The following is a 20537-nucleotide window of genomic DNA, read 5'->3' as shown; positions in this document are numbered from 1 at the left end:
TGTCACGAAAGGAGCTCTGTTCCTTTCTGTCTCTGTTGTTCCTGACAAATTTGAATGTATATTAGGGAAAACTAGAGAAAGGCATTTGATTTTTAAGGGTTAACAAATTGGTGAACACTTAGCGCTTTCCCAATTCCAAATGAAGGTCTTTGTGTTAATTACGTTAGCTGCATTTGCATGATTGCAATTGATTTGTGTTTTGTCAGAAAAGAGACTAAAAAATGTGTCTACCGTTTTATCTGCCAATAAACTTCCCTCCACCAATTAGATAATCAGCTTTCTTTTGAAGGTTAATGGACTTTTCAGTCTTCTTCCTTTGCTTTTTGGACTAAGTTTTCCCATATAGTTTGACTCAAATTTCAAAACAAATTTTCTCTCTGTCAAAAGATGTCGTAAGTACATAAGAGATTTTCCAGCAAGTTTCTGTTCTGTTTCATTCTTTCCTCAGTAGATATAAAAATTAAAGCACAGTCGATTTGTTTCCCAATATAGTTCTATGTATTTTTTCCATCAGATCTTGAGAATATATGTCCTTCCCACTGGAACAGTTTGCCCAATGAGGCTGTGGATGCCCCATCCCTGGATGCAATCAAGGCCAGGCTGGATGTGCTCTGGGCAGCCTGGTCTGGTGGTTGGCAACCCTACACATGGCAAGGGGCTTGAAACTAGATGATCCTTGTGGCCCTTTTCAACCCAGGCCATTCTATGATTCTGATCTTACTGTAACATCTTGAGCACTACCACGTTTATTCTTTGCATTATTGTAATTATTCAGTTACAATATTCTGTTTATAAAAAACACGTGCTTTTGTAGATATGGACAGGTGCAATGTTGACCAAAATCAGTCAGACTTCTTAATGGTCCTTTTAGCCAGTTCTGTAAGGATGTTCTGTTCAGAATGCAATCTCTGCTGTGGGGAAAATAAAATAAGATAAAAAAAAAAATCTGTAAATTTTGTGAAATAAAATTAGATAATTTTTCTGCCTCGTAAATCATTTCAACTTCTTAGAAGAAAGAGAGATGGATTTAGAGTGTTACCCCTTTACATAAGCTAACAATCTGGTCTAGGAAAAGAAGCTTTATATTTGTAGGGACAGAAGGTAGATTTATCAGTTTGTGTTGTTGGTGATTGATGTAGTACATAGACATAACAAGTGCCAGCTGTTCTTCCCCTATTAATCAGAAACAATGATATTTCCTTTTATTTTGGTTTGAACTATGTGACTTGTTTGAATTCCTTTTTGAATTCAAAGGATTTCTTATTTACAGTTACAAATTAAGGCTTTATATACACTAACAAATTAGAAACAATATTATAGTGAAACCAGAAAGCAACATCAAAAATTCTGTGTATTAGAAGGGATTGCTATGCTTCATGAACTATGTCAATGGCATTTTTCCATGTTTGCCCATATTTCATAAATATGTATTTCTGTCATTCTCCATTAAAGTTGATCTGATTGTGGCTTTCCGCATCACTTGGCATCCTAGCTATGTATGGAAGTATCATGCTTTGTATTGTTAACTGGAATGGAACAGATTCTACTGTCTTGCTCATTTTGATCCCCACTTTCAAAGTTCATGCTTTGTCAGCAGCTGTTAAAGAAGTGATTTATGTATTTAGAGTGAAAAAAATCCAGATGTTTGACATAGTAACATATAAATCCAGTGATCTACATGCTACAAGTAGCTGTGTGAAAATTGTGATTGATCTGTTCTCTTTAGGCTTAAGGAGATTTCATTTGCATACTATTTCTTTCAATTTTTCTGTTACTAATAGTTGTGTTGATACATCACACATCACGTATAATAGGTTAAAAAAAGATTTTTAAAAAATCACATATTTGCACCATGTGGAAGGTTGCAGAGTAGTATGTAAAGTAAAAGCAAGTGAAATTGCATTGAAGCACTTGTTCAGTATGCATAGTCATGTAATGCAACAAGCACATTCCTGCAGCTTGTTAATAAATTCAATAAATGAGAGCTATCAACAGCTGGTATCAGCTTTTATAGTTATCCAAATGAACAACTGGTGCATGGTGACCTTTGATAATTTATTTTAATTTTATTTTTAGTGGCTACTTAGAGTTCTCAGACAGGTTTAGTTAATAAAAATTCTGTATGCTAACATTCTTGTAGGTAATGCATGTCTTGCACTATTGCTTGACCTTCAGGTGATATGAATTTTTGTCTTTTCATTTTAAAAACACGGTTCTGATTGCAAAAGACAGGGCTGCTCTGTTCGTCTGTAAGACAAATGGCACCAGTTCACTTAAAACATCTTGCTCATTTCAAATGGCATTTCTAGACTTGCATTCTGCTAGCTTATATATGCTCTATATAATGCAAATTTTACTGAATTTTCAGCTTCAGACTGGATAAATTACAGATAGAACAAGATATACCATGCTTGCTTTTTGTTTGAATCTGGATTGTGGTTTCTTTTTTTCTATTAGCATGTATGAAGAAGTCTGACTTTTCTGTTGTGTGGTTTTCTCTTGTTCTGTTTTCTAAACAAAAAATAACTGGAGGATTTTTTCTATTTATGAAAACTTAAAAAGCTACTAGTTTTTTCTTCTTAATGTACTTTATTCTTCCATTTTAATCCTTTTAGTCATTTAAAAGTCTATTAGAAGTCATGAGACAGAGGTGCTACTGCTTACAGTTGTATCTGAACCTTTATTATTTCAGCAGTTGTGCTTTTCAGAAATATGTTTCTCTAATTTGACCCTCAGTAACCCTTGAGAGACATAAGCACAAGTTACAAACTAATTAAATGAATTGCTTTACTGGAACTTGTTAGGCATTTTCTGTTTATACATTAATGTAATATAAATATAGCTTAGGCAACAAAAGCCCTTGGGACAAATTTATGTCCTGAGTAACCCTGTTCTAGTGACCTCAACAAAATTACTCAAAGTCAAGACAGAATTTAAATTGGAAGGCCAGATCTTCAGCTGCTGTAAGTAGTCAAACTCTGCTAAAATCACTGTAGCTATAGTCACAACAGCTGTGAAGACAGTATCGTGCCTTCAGCTCTATTTTGATTGGATTTCTTGGTTTGCAAGCACTTCTAGTAATGGGGAAAAGTATGCTTAGCAATTAGATGGTCTTGTTTAAGTGTATGTAAATATGGAACAGTCACCCATCGATGTTTGTTTCTGCTTCCCAACAGCTTTATTTTAAACATAAATTCTTAAAATAGCTAATCTGTATTGTAGTCCTACAAATATGTGTCATGCTTTCCTTTAACCTTGGTGATTATCTCATTGATTGAATTGGAAAAAAAATGTGCTTAGTGTTAAGTCTGGTGAAATTTGTTTCACCTCTAGAAACTTAGATTTTGTTTATAAGTAGCAATAAGCAATCTGCAGTTTTCCCAATATTATTGCAGTAGCCCATCAATGGGAGCTATCAGACAAACATTTTACCAGTCAGTAGTCAGTATTACTGTTCCTTCTCTCAGAGATTCTGTAGCTGTAACTACAGGGGTCAGTAGCATTCTGATTATTTGTTATTGACCTCTGACTCACTATACAAATATTAAATGACCATTAATCAGTTGATTTTGATGGAAGAGCAACAGCACAAATATATGAAAGTCATTTTTTCCCCATCAGTCCCTGAAACTGTCAATGTTTTTGAGCTCTGTTGCTTTGTGTTCTATATATCTAAGCTATGAAACCAGGTACCATAAGTGCTGCAACCCATTTTATGTCTCTCAGAGTGTTCAAGAATACTCCCTTTTCTGTGGCAGTGCAACACAGTCACCTTCTCTGAGAACATCCTCCTTCTAGAAGAGGTAGCTGGAGTACCAGTGTAGGATAGCTGTATTTACATAACTGTTCACTCAATGTAATATATTATTTCCAACTTGCCATGATAGTCTTTAAAATCGCTGTGAGAGTAGACTTAAGCCATGTTTGGTCTTTTGTCTGGAAGACATTGTTTCTATTGCTTGCATATATCGTACTAATGGAAAAGTCTAGTGTTCGTAGATTTCTATAGCTTTTTCATCATTTCAGTTTGAGCTCTATTGCTCAAATTGTGGTGTTCCCAAAAGTAGTAATGCTGATTTGAAAGTGTGATAATTGCCAGGCAAGCCACTACTGTGTCACTTTGTCTATACACTTCTTAAATTAATGCTTTCTTACTGGAATGGTGAGCAATTGAAACAGATTGGAGAGAGGAAAAAAAATGCTGGGAGAAAAGATTCCACAATTTGGATGACAGACAGAAAAGTACTGTCAACAGATGGTCAAATCTGAGGAAAAACTCTGAAACAAAACATAAATCTTCTGGCTTATACACTGTTAGGGAATAATTGCTTGCACAGAGATGCACACAGCTGAGAAGTCAAACAGGAGGAGGCAGAGTTTGGTTTCCTTAAGAGTGGATGGGATCCTTTGGAGGTATTGTGGTTTTGCTAAGGGCAAATCATGCTTGACTAATCTGTTCACCGTCTATAGTGAAATTAATTGCTCTGTGGTTGTGGGTAGTAGATATCATCTACCTTGTCTTCAGCAAGGCTTTTGATGCTGTGTCCTGCAGTGTTTTTCTGTTCAAGTTAGGATGCTGTGGTCTCCATGGGTGAAAAACCAGGTGAGAATATTTGTTGGAACACTGGGTTTTACATATTCTGTGGGCCATTTGCAAGTATCTTTGTCAGGGGCCTCTCCTGGGTTTCACTGATAAAGGTACAAAACCTTTATAACAGATATAAAAGCTTGTAAATGGCACCAGATTGTAGAGGAGGAGGTGGCATAAGTGACAGTGTTTAGGGCAGAGCTGATGTTCAGAGAGGCTTAGGCAGACTGGAGAAGTGGACTAAATAGAATCCAATTAAATTCAGTAAAGACAAATGTCTTTAACCTGAGAAGGAAGAACTCCCTGCAGTGAAGGTGCCAGGGCTGTCTGGGGAGCAGTTCTGCAGAAAACGACTTGGACTTCCACCTTGGATTATTCTATGATTCTAAGAGGGATACGCAGTAACCATTGCTGGTCACCATCAAACAACAAAACAAATGAAACAAGAACTCAGAGAGAAAAAAATCAACAAAAAGAAAACAACACCCAACAACTTCCAAACATTCTTCAGTTCAGACATTTTTGCCAGGCTCAAATAACTGTTTAGTGAAGTATGCTGTATATTTATTGCATAGGAATACACCACACTGTTACAACATAAATGTTTTGTTGACAGTATTGTTCCATGAAAACTAATATTTGGTAATAGTAGAAGGGGTAGGACATATCAAGAGAATCATAAATTAAAAAAAATAATAATCATAAAAATTAATTCCCCATATTCCAGCGGGGAATGTGCAGATGTCAGAAATATAGAAAATAATAATAATTTAAAAGTCAGCACTTTGAATATTGCTATAAAACCGAGTTAATGTTCTCCAGTCTCTGTTTTTTTAATGTGGGCTTGATGAGGAAATGTATTCTATTGATGTTAATACTTTCAGTATGGATCTAGGTGTTCTGGTTTGCCTGGTAACATCTAAAGGGTATGAGTTCAGGTGGTGAAACACTGCTCTTGACTCAGTATTAAACGAAAGGAGATGAAATCGCAAGGAAATGAAATTTAAAATTGAGTATCCAGAAGAACAGAGAGGCACAGAAAGGAAGATGTTTTTTATAGGAGTCCCATGACACAAACTCAAAAATAGCACAAGGGGTAGAATGTGAGACGTGTCTGGGTTGTATCATTTCTGTAAAAATGAAATGCAATTCAGTGCTGGTTTTTTTTTCTGTGTTTCTTCTTATTATTTTAAATTAATTATTATTATTTGTTAACTAATTCTAATTTTAAGGTACTATAATGATTGAGTTCATCTGTCTTTCAAGATAAAATAAGTCCTTCCTGGGTAGAATTGTCTAGATGTTAGCACTCTCAGTTTGTTCTTAACATCTGTCCTTCAAATGCAGATGACTTCATAAAATTAATAACTTACATTATATTCTCAACAAATGTATATTGGGAGAAATGTATTCCTGCCATGGATTTCAACAAATTTTGTTACTTAAAAGATTCAATGACTTTTAAAAAATACAATTTTAAAAAACATAGCAGTTTTTCATATTCAGTTCAACAGTTAAGGTGTTGGCATGCGCTATTGCTTGGACTTTCTTCTTCAATAGGCGTTAAGTGCGCTTTTGTGTTTAAGGTTAATAACTGATAAAATCTGTTGATAAGCATGAGCTTTTCAAGCATGAAAAATACAGGTGCAAATATCAATGTTTTCACTCCGTACTGGAACATAATGCAACCTAATGCATATGTCAACCCAATTAAATTGTATTCTGATCATTCACACAGTGGTATCAGTAGGAAATCTTGAACAGTGATTTTTATTTTTATTTTTTTTTCCTTGTTTTCTGTTGCTTGCAGCTAACTGGTGACTTTATAACTAAATGAATATACTTTATTCAGTGTGTCACTATTTAATGCCATTCATTCTCATTCATCCAGTTATTCATCTTTCATCAACTGCTTAAAAATTCTTGTTCAAATAAAATTGTACTGAAATGCGTGTACACTAGAGGATGAAAAACAACTATAGTTTCATGTGTAAACACAAGAATGTAATCATCTTTGTGGACTGTATCTGAGAGCAGCAGTGGTCCCCAGACTACTTGGGTGTGGGTCAGCTCTAGTCGATAATGCTGGAACTTAATTCTGCTTGGAGCAGGTTGACCATGTGCACTTGGCCTAGCAGTTTCTACCAATCCCTTAGGCCTTGTGTAACATTTCTGAAGTGTAATTAATTTTCTTCTTGCTTTAGGGGGTACTTAAGAAATATTTTTTGCTCATTTTGAGGCATGTATCAGTCTACTGGAAAGGTGCTGCAAGGTTCCATTGTGTGCTTTGGGAGGGAGCATACAGGGAGTGCTCTGTGAGTGACAAGGCCGATGGGATGCGCTGGAGCCCTGTTCATGGCATTTTGTGTTTGTGCTATTTGAAGTAGGCCCTTGAGTGAACTGTCCCATCGGCTGTGTCTGGGTTTCCTCATGCATTTGGTTTGGATGAGGAAGAGACCAACAGGCCTGAGCTGACAACACAGAAACACCCTTGCCTTTGAGTAGCACAGCTGGTCTGATAAAAAATGATAGCATGCACTTTGTCTAGATTGTAGTGTTTGCTTAATGATGAAAAAATGCTTTATGAGCATATGTTGTGGGGTAAACTAAGGAAGGACTGCGGGAGACCTCATGTAAACATCTAAAGAAAAAAAAATGGAATTGGGAATTAATCATACAAACATGCTGTGACAGGCAAAAATGTTTAGAGAAGTCAAGAAAAGCTATTATGGGCATTGGTCAGTTCATCTGAAAATCAGCAAACTGCTTTAATAAGGAGCTGAAGTGTAAGCAGGAATTTTTAAGAAAAAGACTTTTGTGTAGGAAAAATATTCTTTATGTTCTAACAGGATGACTACTGATAGTTGTGTCGATAGGTTTTCAAAGCAATTAGCATGTTTGAAATGAAAAATACGGTGGCAAAGAAAGAAACATTAACTGCCAGATAGCTAGTTTAAAAGGAATAATAATAAAAAAATCCAATAATGTTGACTGTGGAATAGGAAAAGAAAGGCAAGCATAACAAAAAAACATAGTTTCAAGGCTTTCGGAGAGGCAAATGCTTCTAAAAAATCAATATGATATTTAGGGCTAGTAAAGCTGGCTATTGTGACCAAAGGAACTGAAACATGCTACACATAGTGATGTATAGATGCAATGCTTAAACAAGCTAGGAGGCCAAATCCTGTAATCCTCACTAAACAAAAATCCCATTGAAGTCAGTAGAAGATTTGGGTGAACAAGGAATGTGTAACTGGGCAATTAGAGACAAACTTGCAGTCTGACCTTGACTGGGCCTTTGTGCCTGTGATTAGCTGTACCCACAGCATCTGGGCACATTTCTTTTAAAGACATAGTCAATTTTAATGAAGTCCCCAAATGATACAACAATGCTGCAGTTAAGTTTCTAATTAATCCAAATGACACATTTGAATAATTACAGAGACACAAATGAAGGCCGCATTTGTGAAATCTGAGTCTTGTGGAAAAGCCAAATTCTACATTTTTTCTCTATTTGCTGCACAGAAGGCAGGAATTTTATAGATACTCTTCTCATTTTGTCCCTAATGAGATAGGATGATAGTTAAGTACCTTTTCAGACACTGAAGACAGCAAAGGAGATTGCATTGCATGTCAGAAATGATCTCCAAGTAAATTAATAAGAGCATATAGCAGTATCTGTCATGCATGTTAATAAATCTATATTAATAATTGTACTCATTATTAATGAGATAGTTCTTAAACTATTTCATTATGAAGCAAAACTTAAAGTTCATTCATCTGTGTTTTTTTCTTCTTTTGCCATCATAATAAAAGGTAAAATTGAAAATAAAACACTTTATTTTGAAACAAATTTTTACTCCACATACTAGAACATCGTTCTCACTGCCAGTTACTCTAAGCTGGACTTGTGCTCCCACTGTCTGAACCTACCTTATTTGGAAAGATCTGCTTTCTCAAAGCACTGGGGAAATTGGAGTTCTCAATAAAAGAAATACTAGAAATGTGCAGAGGAACAGACAGAAATTGTTTAATGATTTCATCTTGTAGATGGTAACCTTGGTAACTACAATGGGCTCTTGATGTCAGCATGTATGTATGTATCCAAAATTCCAGCTTGTGTGATCCTGCAAAGACTTGTGTGTGCATCACAGTACATGCTAAGAAAAAAGTCAAATCCTACTATGTTAGCTTTGTACACACATAACTCCATCATAGTCTGTATATGCAAATCTTTATAGATAATCTCTGCAAATTGACTTTAGGAAGGGGTATTATATATTTTAATTAGCTCTTCCTTAAGGGTAATTATCATACTAGAAAATTTGAAATTTATCTTCTGCATAAATTCTTCGGTTTTGACACTTCTATTAAAATAACAGAATTAAAATTTAAAAAAAAAAAAAAAAGGAAACATATTTTGAGAAAACTGAGAAGTGTAATAAGATCCATTTTATTCAGAAAGTTCAGAGCCCTTTGATTTAATTTATTCCTTCTGTATTAGAATTTAAAACTGTAAGTAGAGGCTGTCTGTAATTCTAAGTGCATCTTGTACCTTCAGAATGAGTACCTTTGCTTCTGGACAAAACCTTGGGATGCTCAGAGCCTGAGATGAGGTGTTAGCATGCACTATCATTCATAATTCATCCTATCCTAGCAGTATCCCCATTTTCCTTGATACCTTGATTTATGTATTTCCGATTTTTCAGTGCAAAGCTATGATCAAGAGATTAAAAAATGCAGTGATCCAAAGCAGGTTTAGTCAATATAACATGTATATATGTACTTTTTTTTTTTTCTAAGAGATTATTGAAAGCTTAATGTGAGGATAATATTTTAACTCAAGGGTAAGATTTAGCTTGTGCATAACTTAACTTTAAACATCTTTCTTATATCTTTCTACAGACATAAAATAACTAGAAACAGTGTTCCCCCCCTTTTTTTTTCCTGCTCTCTGTATGCCTTCTTTTAATATATATAATCCCTATAAATCTGTTCCCTTTTTCATTAGTTTCTAGGCCTGGATAAGAATGCAGGCAACTCAGCAAGATATCATAGGGTGAGTTTCAGCTAATGGTACTGTCATGGATTCTAGGGTGCCATATTATGACTTTTATCAAAGTGAACATATATTCTTGCAATCCAGCAGGTTTTTCATGACATGCTTTGTAGATCAGTTTTTGCAAAAACCTCATTCTATAATCAAGACTTGTTTGAAAAGTCTTCTGTGTTCAGCATCGGATTATGCTGTGTCCTGTCAGTATAAATTAAAGTCTTCTTTAATAGTGCTGATGTTCCCTGCCTTTTTTTTTTTTTTCTCTTTCTTTCTTTTTAAGTAACATTTCAGTACAATACACTATTCAGAATAATTTAAGCCAAAAATAATGGGCAACACATCTTTGTCTTGATTCAGTTGCTTGAAAGGGAATTGTGACCACGTCTCAGGCTGGTTCTTGGGTTTGCCTTTCTCAAGGATTCTTTTGCCTTTCCCTGTCTATCATGTCTTACTGACAAATCTCTTAATACCTGTCAGGTTTTACATGGTACAGTAAGCTTTCTCTTTCAGTGATGCACAAGACTTGCTTCTCTTTTTGCAATATAAAGCTCCTGTTTGTTTTTTTTTTTATTATTATTATTTTATCTCCCCCTCATACAGAAGGATGGGATAGCTTTACAGATCTACTTGCCTTTTATAACATAGTTTACAATGAATTTAGCCAGTCAGAGATAGCAAAGGTGTGCATTGCCATCTTACTTTCCCATTATGTAGCAAGGTGTGCTTGGGCTGATTGCAGTCTGTGAAGCATTAATCTGGTACAGGAATAAAATGGTCTTCTTCCATGCCAAACTATTCCCTAGTTTTTAAATACTGAAGTGCTCTATTTACATGCGTTTAAACGTTTGCTCTTAATGGAACAATATGGCCTTGTGTGAACTAAATGGTTTTGTTTGTGTCTTCTGTTTTTAAAATGCTTTCAATATAATGCTGTACTTAAAAGCTTGAGAATAAATCTTCTCCTCTTTGTACTGTTCTAATCCTTTTGGAATTTTTGGATTAAGATTGCATAGTGCTTTTCTCTGTTATCTAGCTATTTTTTTCCCCCCTGTATTATCAAAGCATAAAAAAAACCCACCCCAAACATATTATGGGCTCAGTATCTAAACAAGTGCTTTTGTTTCTGTATAATTTCTCTGTAACAGATGTCAAATGGTAATCCAAGTAATGTTTCACACAGAATTTAGGATGGAACAAATTTCAAACCAGTTTATCAGAATAGGCACAAGTGTGCAGTGGATAGCAAGTCCTCTTCATTCAGTGCCTACCGCAGGCTAATGAAATGCAGGTGGCCTCTTTATTTTGCCTTTATTTAGCAAAGAAACTTTACATAAAATATTTGAGTAAGACTTTGTCAACAAAAACGAAAGGTTCTTGTGGCATTTTTATATGAATGAAACCTGAAAATTTTATGACTTAGTTACTGGAGAGTTGGCTTTGTGATTTGTCAGTCTTGCATGTTACTTTGAGTTTCTAAATAGACTTTTAAAAAGTCTTGTGTACATGCTAAATAAAGAATCAGATAGTAATGTAATCATATCAGAATGTGCTTAGAAACTCAAAATTTAATAGAATTCGCAGGATTATTAGGATCCTTGTTTCCTCATTTATTTTTGCAAAGCACATCTGTAATAATTTCAACAGAGGTTTTGCAACTGGAATTGTTGTATTGTAATGTGCTCATTATTCGTCAGTGTTTTTGTTGAGGTTTGAGTTATGTATTCTGTTTAGAGCAGGCATATTTGTTGAAATAGGCAATGTGACAAGGTAGGTGGTCCTCTAATTAATATTTCTTTACAGATCTGTAAACAGTACAAGGCTTGTTTAACAACACAGAAATCATGTCCTGTTAGATTAAGACATTTGTTTAGGAATAAAGTTCAGCTTTTTCTTTGAAATCCAATTGATCTTGTTTCATGGCCTGTGAAATTATTTATTTTAGGAACTGCTTTAAAAGTATAATTAATTCTAGAAATTTCTGTGACCTGTAGCTAAATATTTAGACCATGGATTAATTATGTTTGCACAGAGCTTTAAATAGTGATTTAAAATCTTGCTGAAAGGGAAAGTTACATAGCAGTCAGAAAAATTATGCAGTGATGATAAGAGATGATGTGTTCATATAATCCTTCTGTCCTATAAACAGGCACATTGTTAAAAATTCAAGAATAAACAGTAGAATTGAATTTAAAACTGAATACTGTCATCATGGTGAGGATGTGCCGTATGTGTTCAACAGAGCTCAGAAACATTCTTAAGAACATACAATTTTTTATTCCAGCTGCTAGTGAAACCTTTTTGTATGCCAAGTTGATCTGTGGAATAGAAAGTATTATTTAACAATCTATAGCCACTGCCTTTTTGAAGCCTTACACTTGCCACTTGGCCAGAACTCTCACCTCACGCTAACTTCAAGCAGGTGCTTGAGGCATAAGCACAGGTCAAGTAGTGTGTTTCAGAGCCCCAGTAACAGCAAAATGTTGACTGAAGGACCTCACATAAATGCCTTTGTAAATGTACAATCTTGGACTACTTTTAGGCAATTTCTAAACTATCTAATGAAAATAAATGCTGATTCATGTAAAGATTGGATTTTCAATTTATGGGAAATAGTACTCAAAAAACTTAAGAGATTGTGCTACTAAACAGAAAAGTAATATCAAACAAAAGATTTTTTGTATGTTTATCCTCACAAAAATGCTCAGAACCAAAGAAAATGTGTGATTTATAGGCCAGAAGTGAAATTCTGTAGTCTTAATTTGTCCTTATAGCTTCAGGACATTTTTAGCTTAATAACATTTTAGCTTAATATTTATATCTTTCAAGTCTCTTCACAAAATATTTTTCCTTTCCCACTCCCTTTGTACATTTTTATTTTCTTTGTTTTCTTTGCCTCGTGTTGTTCTTGACACTTAAAATGGCAGTAAATAAAGGCCACTTAAAGTATAATTTAATTCAGACAATTTTGTCTCTTTTCTAATTACTGCTCTTTTTAATACTTCCATTCTTATTTGTTATGCTTGTCTAATGTGTTTAGTCAGCTCTTTTGTAACTAATATAGATTCTAATTTCTTTGCTATTCTTAATGTGCTCTGATTTAGTTCAAGATGACTTCACTGGTTTAACTACTTGTTTATTCTAGTTTTTTTTTTTTGTGTGTGTGTGTTGTTTTTTTTTAAGTAGTCAATGTTACTGTTTTATTACAGCAAAACACTGTTTTGTAACTTTATGTGGTGGAAAAGTTGAGGATTGCAATAATGGATGGTCGTTTAAAATTAGGGCTATTCTGGTGTTGTTTAAGGGAAACATCACTCCCATATTCAAGAAGGGGAGAAAGGAAGATATGACTGAGGGAATGGCTTTAAACTGAAAGAGGGTAGGTTTAGTTTCAATGTTAGGAATTATTTTCTTTATTTTTATTTTTAACTCAGTGAAGGTGGTGAGACACTGGAACAGGTTGCCCAAAGGAGTTGTGAATGCCCCATCCCTGGAGGCATTCAAAGCTAGGTGGGCTGGGATCTGAGCAGCCAGATCTAGTGGGTGGCAACCCTGCCCATGGCAGTGAGATAGGAACTGGAACTGTATGGACTTTAAGGTTGCCTTGAGCATAAGCCATTATACAATGGTTGTGGGGAGAAAAATTAAAGTAAAATAAAATAAAATAAAATAAAATAAAATAAAATAAAATAAAATAAAATAAAATAAAATAAAATAAAAAAGTTCTGAACTCTGACTAATATATTTTCTCTTATATATTTTCTTTTTTTACTGAAAAGAACTTGTAAAAATAATACTGGAATACATGAAAATAGCAATAAAGTATTATGCAAGTAAAATGTTTGTACGTACTTTTGCAGTATTTCCATTTGTTTGCAAGGTTTGTTTCAACATTCTAATTTAACTGCCTGAATTTTAGTGCATTTCATTCAGTCAATAAATGCAGTATATATACATATTAGAATGGAGGGGTTTATAGAGAGAATTTTCTTATTAAAGTTTGTCAACAAAATCCTTGAAAATAGATGAGCTGACAACTATAATCAGAGCAGATGTGTAAAGTACCATTATAGCACATAGCACCATCAATTATATGTCATGCATTCTGCCAGATATTAAGTGTTCTGACCTTTGTTATTAGAAATAGAGGCAGACACTGGGTATGTGAGAGACAGTCAGTGTAATGCATGGAAAATCTACTGGAGATGTGAATTTGTTGTTAATGGTTGTGGAGCCTGCTTTGCTTCCTTCCTCTTCCTAAACTATGATTTTATGAAAAACTGGATATTCCATGAAGTGAGAAGTCACATTGTGAAGTGCATGCTTGTTCTGAATATGTTCTCAAATCATTTATAATGGAAGATCTTATCAGCAAGCTTTACAACGTTTATACATATATTTCCCATTTTCCTCTGATCCTTAGTAAATGATGTGGTAGAAGTGGAATGAAACAAGACTTGTCTTTACTGTGTTCTCCATGAACTATATTTTTAAACTGTTGCTTTATGCGGTATTTTCTGTCATTGTGTAGAGACTGTGTAGTCAAAGTTTGGCTAAATCCTAGCTTTGGGTATTTTCAAGCAACCTCTCAGGACAAAAATTGATCATGTGTAAAGAAAAAAATAATAAAAGCAGTGGTTAACTAAAGGACAGTGATAAGTACTTATGACATCGATGGTTCTACTTGGAAAGGAATGGAAAAAGGACAGGGGAAAGGAGAAGGGAAAGGAATGGAGACTAACAGACTCTCAATTGACTTGCAAAGAGCACAAGAAATAAAAGTCATGGGACAGAGAAAACTCCAACCTCAGGAGCCACTGATTTCCAGCTTCCTTGTTAGTGTTGGACATAGAACACAGAATATCTTTCCAGCAAAACGCTTAAGCAATTGGTCCAGGATTTAATGTGGAGTGTACTAGAACTGATTCACGTGAAAATTAGTGGGCTGTTGTCATCTGGCTTGAAAAGCACGATTGGTCCTATAAGTGATAGAATTGCATTTGTGAAAGACATGTTACTTTCAGACAACAGAGAATTATTTAGAATTCTTTTTAAATTAATTTGATATTACCTTTGGGAATAACAAACTTTGTGGCAGTAACTGTGATCTCAAATGAGGTTACTAAAAAAAGAAAGAGCTCCTCTGGAGTTCATTTTATTTTCTACCTTCTTGCTTTCTCTATATCTTCTCATAAACTGTAAGTAGGTGTTGAATTCTGGATTTCCATTGCATTTCAAAGTTTGATATATTTTTTTAAGTGTGTCCTACACTAAAAGCCAATTCAGATTGTAAGAAAGAGGAAGTAATCTGGGACAAAGTAGGGACAGAGTCAGCACGTTTTGTGAGATTACACAAAATTTGGACAAAATAGGAAACGTTGCCAGACAACTGTTGTGTTTACAAAAGCAGTTGCATTCAATTCTTAAAAACTCTTTATAACAGTTCTAAATGATCTAGTGTTTTTAACTATGTGTAATTCACGCACTTCTAATCAACCATAATTTAAGATTAAGAACACTTTGGTGTTCATGGCAACAATAGATTTTGACTGTAGTACAAAAATCAAGTAATTCTACAAGCTCCATACAGTTATGTTCTTCTATGTAGTTTGATGCCGACTGATTTGCCTCAATTCAGAAATACATGCATTTTGTAGTTTTACACTAAATATACCAAAAAGAGATCATAGAGCTGACATACTGTATATATGTGTGTATACGTGTGTATGTATTTCTTTTTTATGAATATATGTATTTGTATGTATTTGTGTGTGCATATATTATATGTACATGTGCACACATACAGGTGTGTATACATATATATATATATATATATATATATATATATATATATATATATATATATGTATGTATGCAGTTGACTTCCTTACAAGAGAGGGATTTCATAAGCACAAATTATTCCAATCAAGTATAATTACTATAATCTCTTTTCTGCTTTATACAATGTCTTCAACCAAGTCATTTTGAATTTTAGTACTTATTTTTCTGAAGATCTAGACCTGTAACTCAGATAACTAAAACAGCAATAGCAAACATTTTGTCTGTAGATGGTTTCACAATTTTTAGGAAATCATTAGAAGGTGTTAAGATACCAGTTCTTTTTCCTATTCTATGTCAGCCCTCCATCTGCTGGATGTAGCTGCTGGATGAGCAAACGTTCTCCCTCTCTGCACCAAGATACTCTGTGGTGCCAACTTGTTGAAAACAATGCTCAAGATCCTGCTTACTGCATGTAAGATCAGAGATGCCTTTTTCCAAGGAGGCAAGGAAAGGAATAAAGTCCTGAATGTTTGTTTCTGATGTTGAGAGCTTGCCTGAAAATTTCTAAGGATGAAGTGGTTTGTCATGACGCTGTGGTTTGCTAGGCGTGAGTGAAAACTTCTTTTCTAACCCACAATACTTTGACGTGTAAAATGAGTTTGGAATCTGCATTTTCTCTTGTGTCTGCACTTGTGAGAACGAGTTCTCTGAGTCTGTCTTATTAAGGCATTTCTCCTGGATTTGGTACCTGGAAAGGAAGTGCGTACTATCCTGAGCCACTTTTTACTCTTGATGTTTGCGAGACAAGAAGCAGTTTTGTTTTGCATGAGCTAGTTCAGTACCAGTTACTTTTCTTGGGTGAATTTATTTGATAGCTTATGAAAGCTAATAGGGTGTTTTATCACTGAAAAACCAATAGACTGAGTTGACATTTTTTATTTTCTAAATAGTGGAGTCTGATAAAGAATCTTTAAATTCAAATTTTCTAGTTTCATATTTCTGGTCTTGCATGTATATTTTATTTAAACTGTGTTTCTTGCACCAACAGAGCAATAGTTTTCTAGTATATACATAAGGTCAGTTAGCAGCTAGTCTTTTATAGAGTGTACCTCTATATTTCATGTTTCATACTGCCATCTAAGGGCCACAAGGGCTGAGAAGGTGACTAAAGTTTCTTTAACACTTTCTGAATACTACTCTTCCCCTTGGGAAGTCAAAAAATAGTAGGCAAGAGAGTGAGCAAGGAACCACAGCAATCACAGCAGTCTCTTGGTGCTAAGTATTGTTTCAACTGAATGCACAGATGAATCTTCTTGGAATCTGGAATGAATGAAAAATCAGAATGTAAGTCTGAGTTGTAGTCTTTTAGGAAAGTGTTACTGCAATGAGTCTGTGTAAAAGTGAGTAAATAGGAAAATGAAATTTATAGGATTTGAGACTCCTCTTCAAATAACGTTAACAAGCATAATGCTTGTACAGTCATAGAATGGTTTGGGTTGGAAGAGATCTTAAAGACCATCTAGTTCCAACCACTCTGCCAAGGGCAGGGACTTCTAGGGACACTGGATAGATAAGGTTGCTCAAAGCCCCATGCGGCTGACATTCAATGCCTCCAGGGATGGGGCATCCACAACTTTTCTAGGCAATCTGTTCCAGTGCCTCACCATTCTTAATGCAAAGAGTTTCTTCCTGATGTCTAGCCTAAACCTAAACCTACCCTCTTTTAGTTCAAATCCGGAACTAAGGACAACTTCAGCCGAAACTCTTAACAGTGCAGGAGTGTGCAGGTCAGAATCGCAAAGGTACCAAAGGCTTATACTCATAATAATGTAAGGCTTAGTACATATAATGAGAAATTATTCACCATGGTTATCCTTAAAATAATACAAAATCAGATGAACTATTTTTTCCTAATTTTGCTTTCATCCTTTTTGTACTTCTGGGTGTTTCCATTTTTTTTGAGACTTTTGGAAAATTGTCAAAAAATTGATGTTAATTATTAAATAGCATGAGTTTAAGCCTTCAAAATTTTATCAGGAAAACTTTCATTTCCAGGAAAAAAATAATACTTCTTTTTTTTTGTTTTGTTTTTAATCTGAAAACTGTACCTCTATAGGCTTAATTCCACAGCTCCTTTCTCACACAGATGTTTTGAACTACAGGTATGATAAGGTTTCAGTATTTGCTGATAGAGTGCTGTGTCAACATCGACAGACTGAAGTAGTTGTGGTAATGAGGACCCCTTTGAGCAAAACTATTTTACAATATATGAGTTGTTTTTCAGGCTAGTTACCAGAAAACCTTGTGTAATAGAGAAAGTAATTAATCTTGCATGTTACTTTGACAGGCTCATGCAAGCAAAGACCTGGAAGAGCAGTTGCGATCTGTGTCCAGTGTGGATGAACTCATGACAGTACTTTACCCAGAATACTGGAAAATGTTCAAATGTCAGTTGAGGAAAGGAGGTTGGCAACACAACAGGGAACACTCCAGCTCTGATACAAGATCAGATGATTCATTGAAATTTGCCGCAGCACATTATAATGCAGAGATCCTGAAAAGTAAGTGCAAGATATAAAATAGGCTGTAATATGCAATAAATTAAAATCCATAGCCATGTCAGTTATGTCAACAATATGCTAAAGCTAATTATCATCAATAAACCATCTTTGAACACAGTACTTCTCCACAGAAGCACTTTTTGTATTTCAGTCCCAGGAAGGTATAGATTGCTTTATCAGCTCAATAAGCACTTTTGTCTTTAGATATTAGAAACCCTAGTTTGTAGAGGCTATAAAGCTTTTGGAAAAATCAAAGGGAGCTCTAACAGTTCAATTCAGTGAAATGATTTTACTCACTTTCTGCAAAACGCTTACTTTCTACAAAATCATAGCTGATAATATTTTCTTATCTGACACATTACTGGTGTAGGAGATGAAATAATTCACTTGTAATAAATATTTCTGTAGCCCCTTGATATTTCATGTGGCCTGATTAAAAATATAATCATCTCACAATTGAGAGAAGAAGGGAACACAGGATTTATAGCAATCATTTTTTACTTGATACTGGAAATTACGGACCTTTGCAGAGCCCATTTTCTGTAAATTACCTACCAACATCTGGCTCCATGAGAGAACAAAGGGACTGTACAACTGCGGTTCTCATGGCTATTTAGCACAAGGTTATATTTGGCAAGGGCTGTGTGACATTAAATGAAATGTTTGCCTCAATTTGCATTGATAATCTGGGCATAAACATTGCCTTTCAGCTTAACTTGTGTTGATTTATAGAGATGTGCAAGACTTCCCTAGAGTTCATTCAAAGTGGGCTTCACCCCAAGCAATAAAGCAAGGAAAAGTATCAGCTTCAACTGTGGGTTCTGTGAATCTATCCAGTTTTGTTAGGTTCTCTCTGAGCATCACTGTGACTTTGCATCTGCTCCATGGCATATTCCTATGTAGAAGAAATTAGCTTAAAATTAACATTGAGCAACATGCATTTCATCGAGTAAAGGATGAGACTCTTGCAATACATAGTCTGTTTCTAAGCATGAGTATCCTCCTATTGACTTTCAGTAAGAATATTGTTTTTAAACAGCTGCTTTATAACATACAAAATTCCCTGTAACTTGGCAGGTATTGATACTGAATGGAGAAAAACTCAGTGCATGCCACGTGAAGTGTGTGTGGATGTGGGGAAAGAGTTTGGAGCAACTACAAACACCTTCTTTAAACCCCCGTGTGTATCCATCTACAGATGTGGAGGTTGCTGCAATAGTGAAGGACTCCAGTGTATGAATATCAGCACAAATTACATCAGCAAGACAGTAAGTTCTTACTATAGTCAAAGTATGCCTTACATATTCATTTATGATCATGCATTTTTACATCCTACTTATTGCCACCATGGGGAAAGTAAATAAATAAATGCCAGAATACTTAGGAAAAACAGCTCTAACATTCTCTTTCCCCAAATACTCTTTGTTTAAAAATAAATAAAATTATGATGTCCAGTTCTCTTTTATGAGATTATCCATGAAAGTTAGCTCTATCCTGTTTGTTTGTATTCCTTTTCCTTCTTTTTCTTTTGTTTTGTGTTTACTATTTGCCTGCTGTATGAGGCACGTAATGTCTGGAAAACCAGCCTGTAGTTTTTTTAGTGAGGAGTGTATTAGGACATGTGCAGACAGGATTCATGTTGCAGAGAAAGCCTTTTTGGAGCCAAACTTTGCTTTATTATGAGATACTATTGTAACCTCCTTGGACTACATCAGGGCTAGTGAGCAGGTAGGAATGTGGGGATTACGCACTGAATTTCTGTTAAAGGAAACACTTCATCTTAAGCTTTGTAAAAATAGTCACTTCACAGTGTTTGTGAGGGTATTTTGCTCTTGTTACAATATTGGGTAGGGTATTATGGTGGTGGTTGAGAGCTTTTTCCTTTTTCTGTTTTTTTTTTTTTTTTCCTTTTTTTTTCTTTTTTTTTTTTTTTAAGAAAGCTCATTTATTGTAAATCTTGCTTCATTTTCCAACCAGATACTTAAACTGAATACCATAGTACGTAATTCTAAAACATATGTACAACTGCATAGACATCTACTAGTTTGGAAATGTCATGTCCCTGTCATGAAAATTTTTAGTGCTCTGAACCTTCTTGAAAGGGGATTAAAAAAAAGAAAATTACAGAAAAAAAAATATTATTCATTTTAAATAAATCTTTTGTATTTGCTTCTCACCACACCTATCAATCTGAAATGCTGTATTTCAGCATTTAAAAAATAATTTTTAATCCCAAGTGTGAGCTAGGGCTAATGAGCCACCTAGCACAGGCATAACGCAACCGAAATAGCTTGAATGAGGAAAGTTACTACAATGATAACTTTCAGCTCCATAGTTATTTCCACAAATGCTGTCCTAATTGCTTGAAAGATGCAAATATATGTCCTGTTGCTTGAAAGATGGAAATATATTTTTTCACATTAGGAACCGACAAATATGACCTTCTGTTATTATTCAGTTTATATAATATTTAGCGTACTGCAAGAAAGGATGATCTAGCTGAAGAAAGTTGTTGCATTTAGCAAAGGTTTTCTGGTCCTGGAGTACAGTGTAA

General features: G+C 34.8%; 1 protein-coding gene across 1 annotated transcript in view; it reads left to right on the top strand.

Moving 5' to 3' along the window:
- VEGFC (vascular endothelial growth factor C) overlaps window positions 1-20537 on the top strand; it is a 60921-nt gene that overhangs the window by 25375 nt on the left and 15009 nt on the right. The window contains 2 exon segments of the mRNA XM_015861810.2: window positions 17770-17983; window positions 19061-19251. Of these exon segments, the coding sequence (XP_015717296.2) occupies window positions 17770-17983; window positions 19061-19251 (405 nt within the window).

Source organism: Coturnix japonica, chromosome 4 (assembly GCF_001577835.2).
Source record: "Coturnix japonica isolate 7356 chromosome 4, Coturnix japonica 2.1, whole genome shotgun sequence".
Taxonomy (NCBI): Eukaryota; Metazoa; Chordata; class Aves; order Galliformes; family Phasianidae; genus Coturnix; species Coturnix japonica.
Note: the sequence above shows the minus strand (reverse complement) of the source record. Positions and strands in the feature narration are given on the sequence as shown.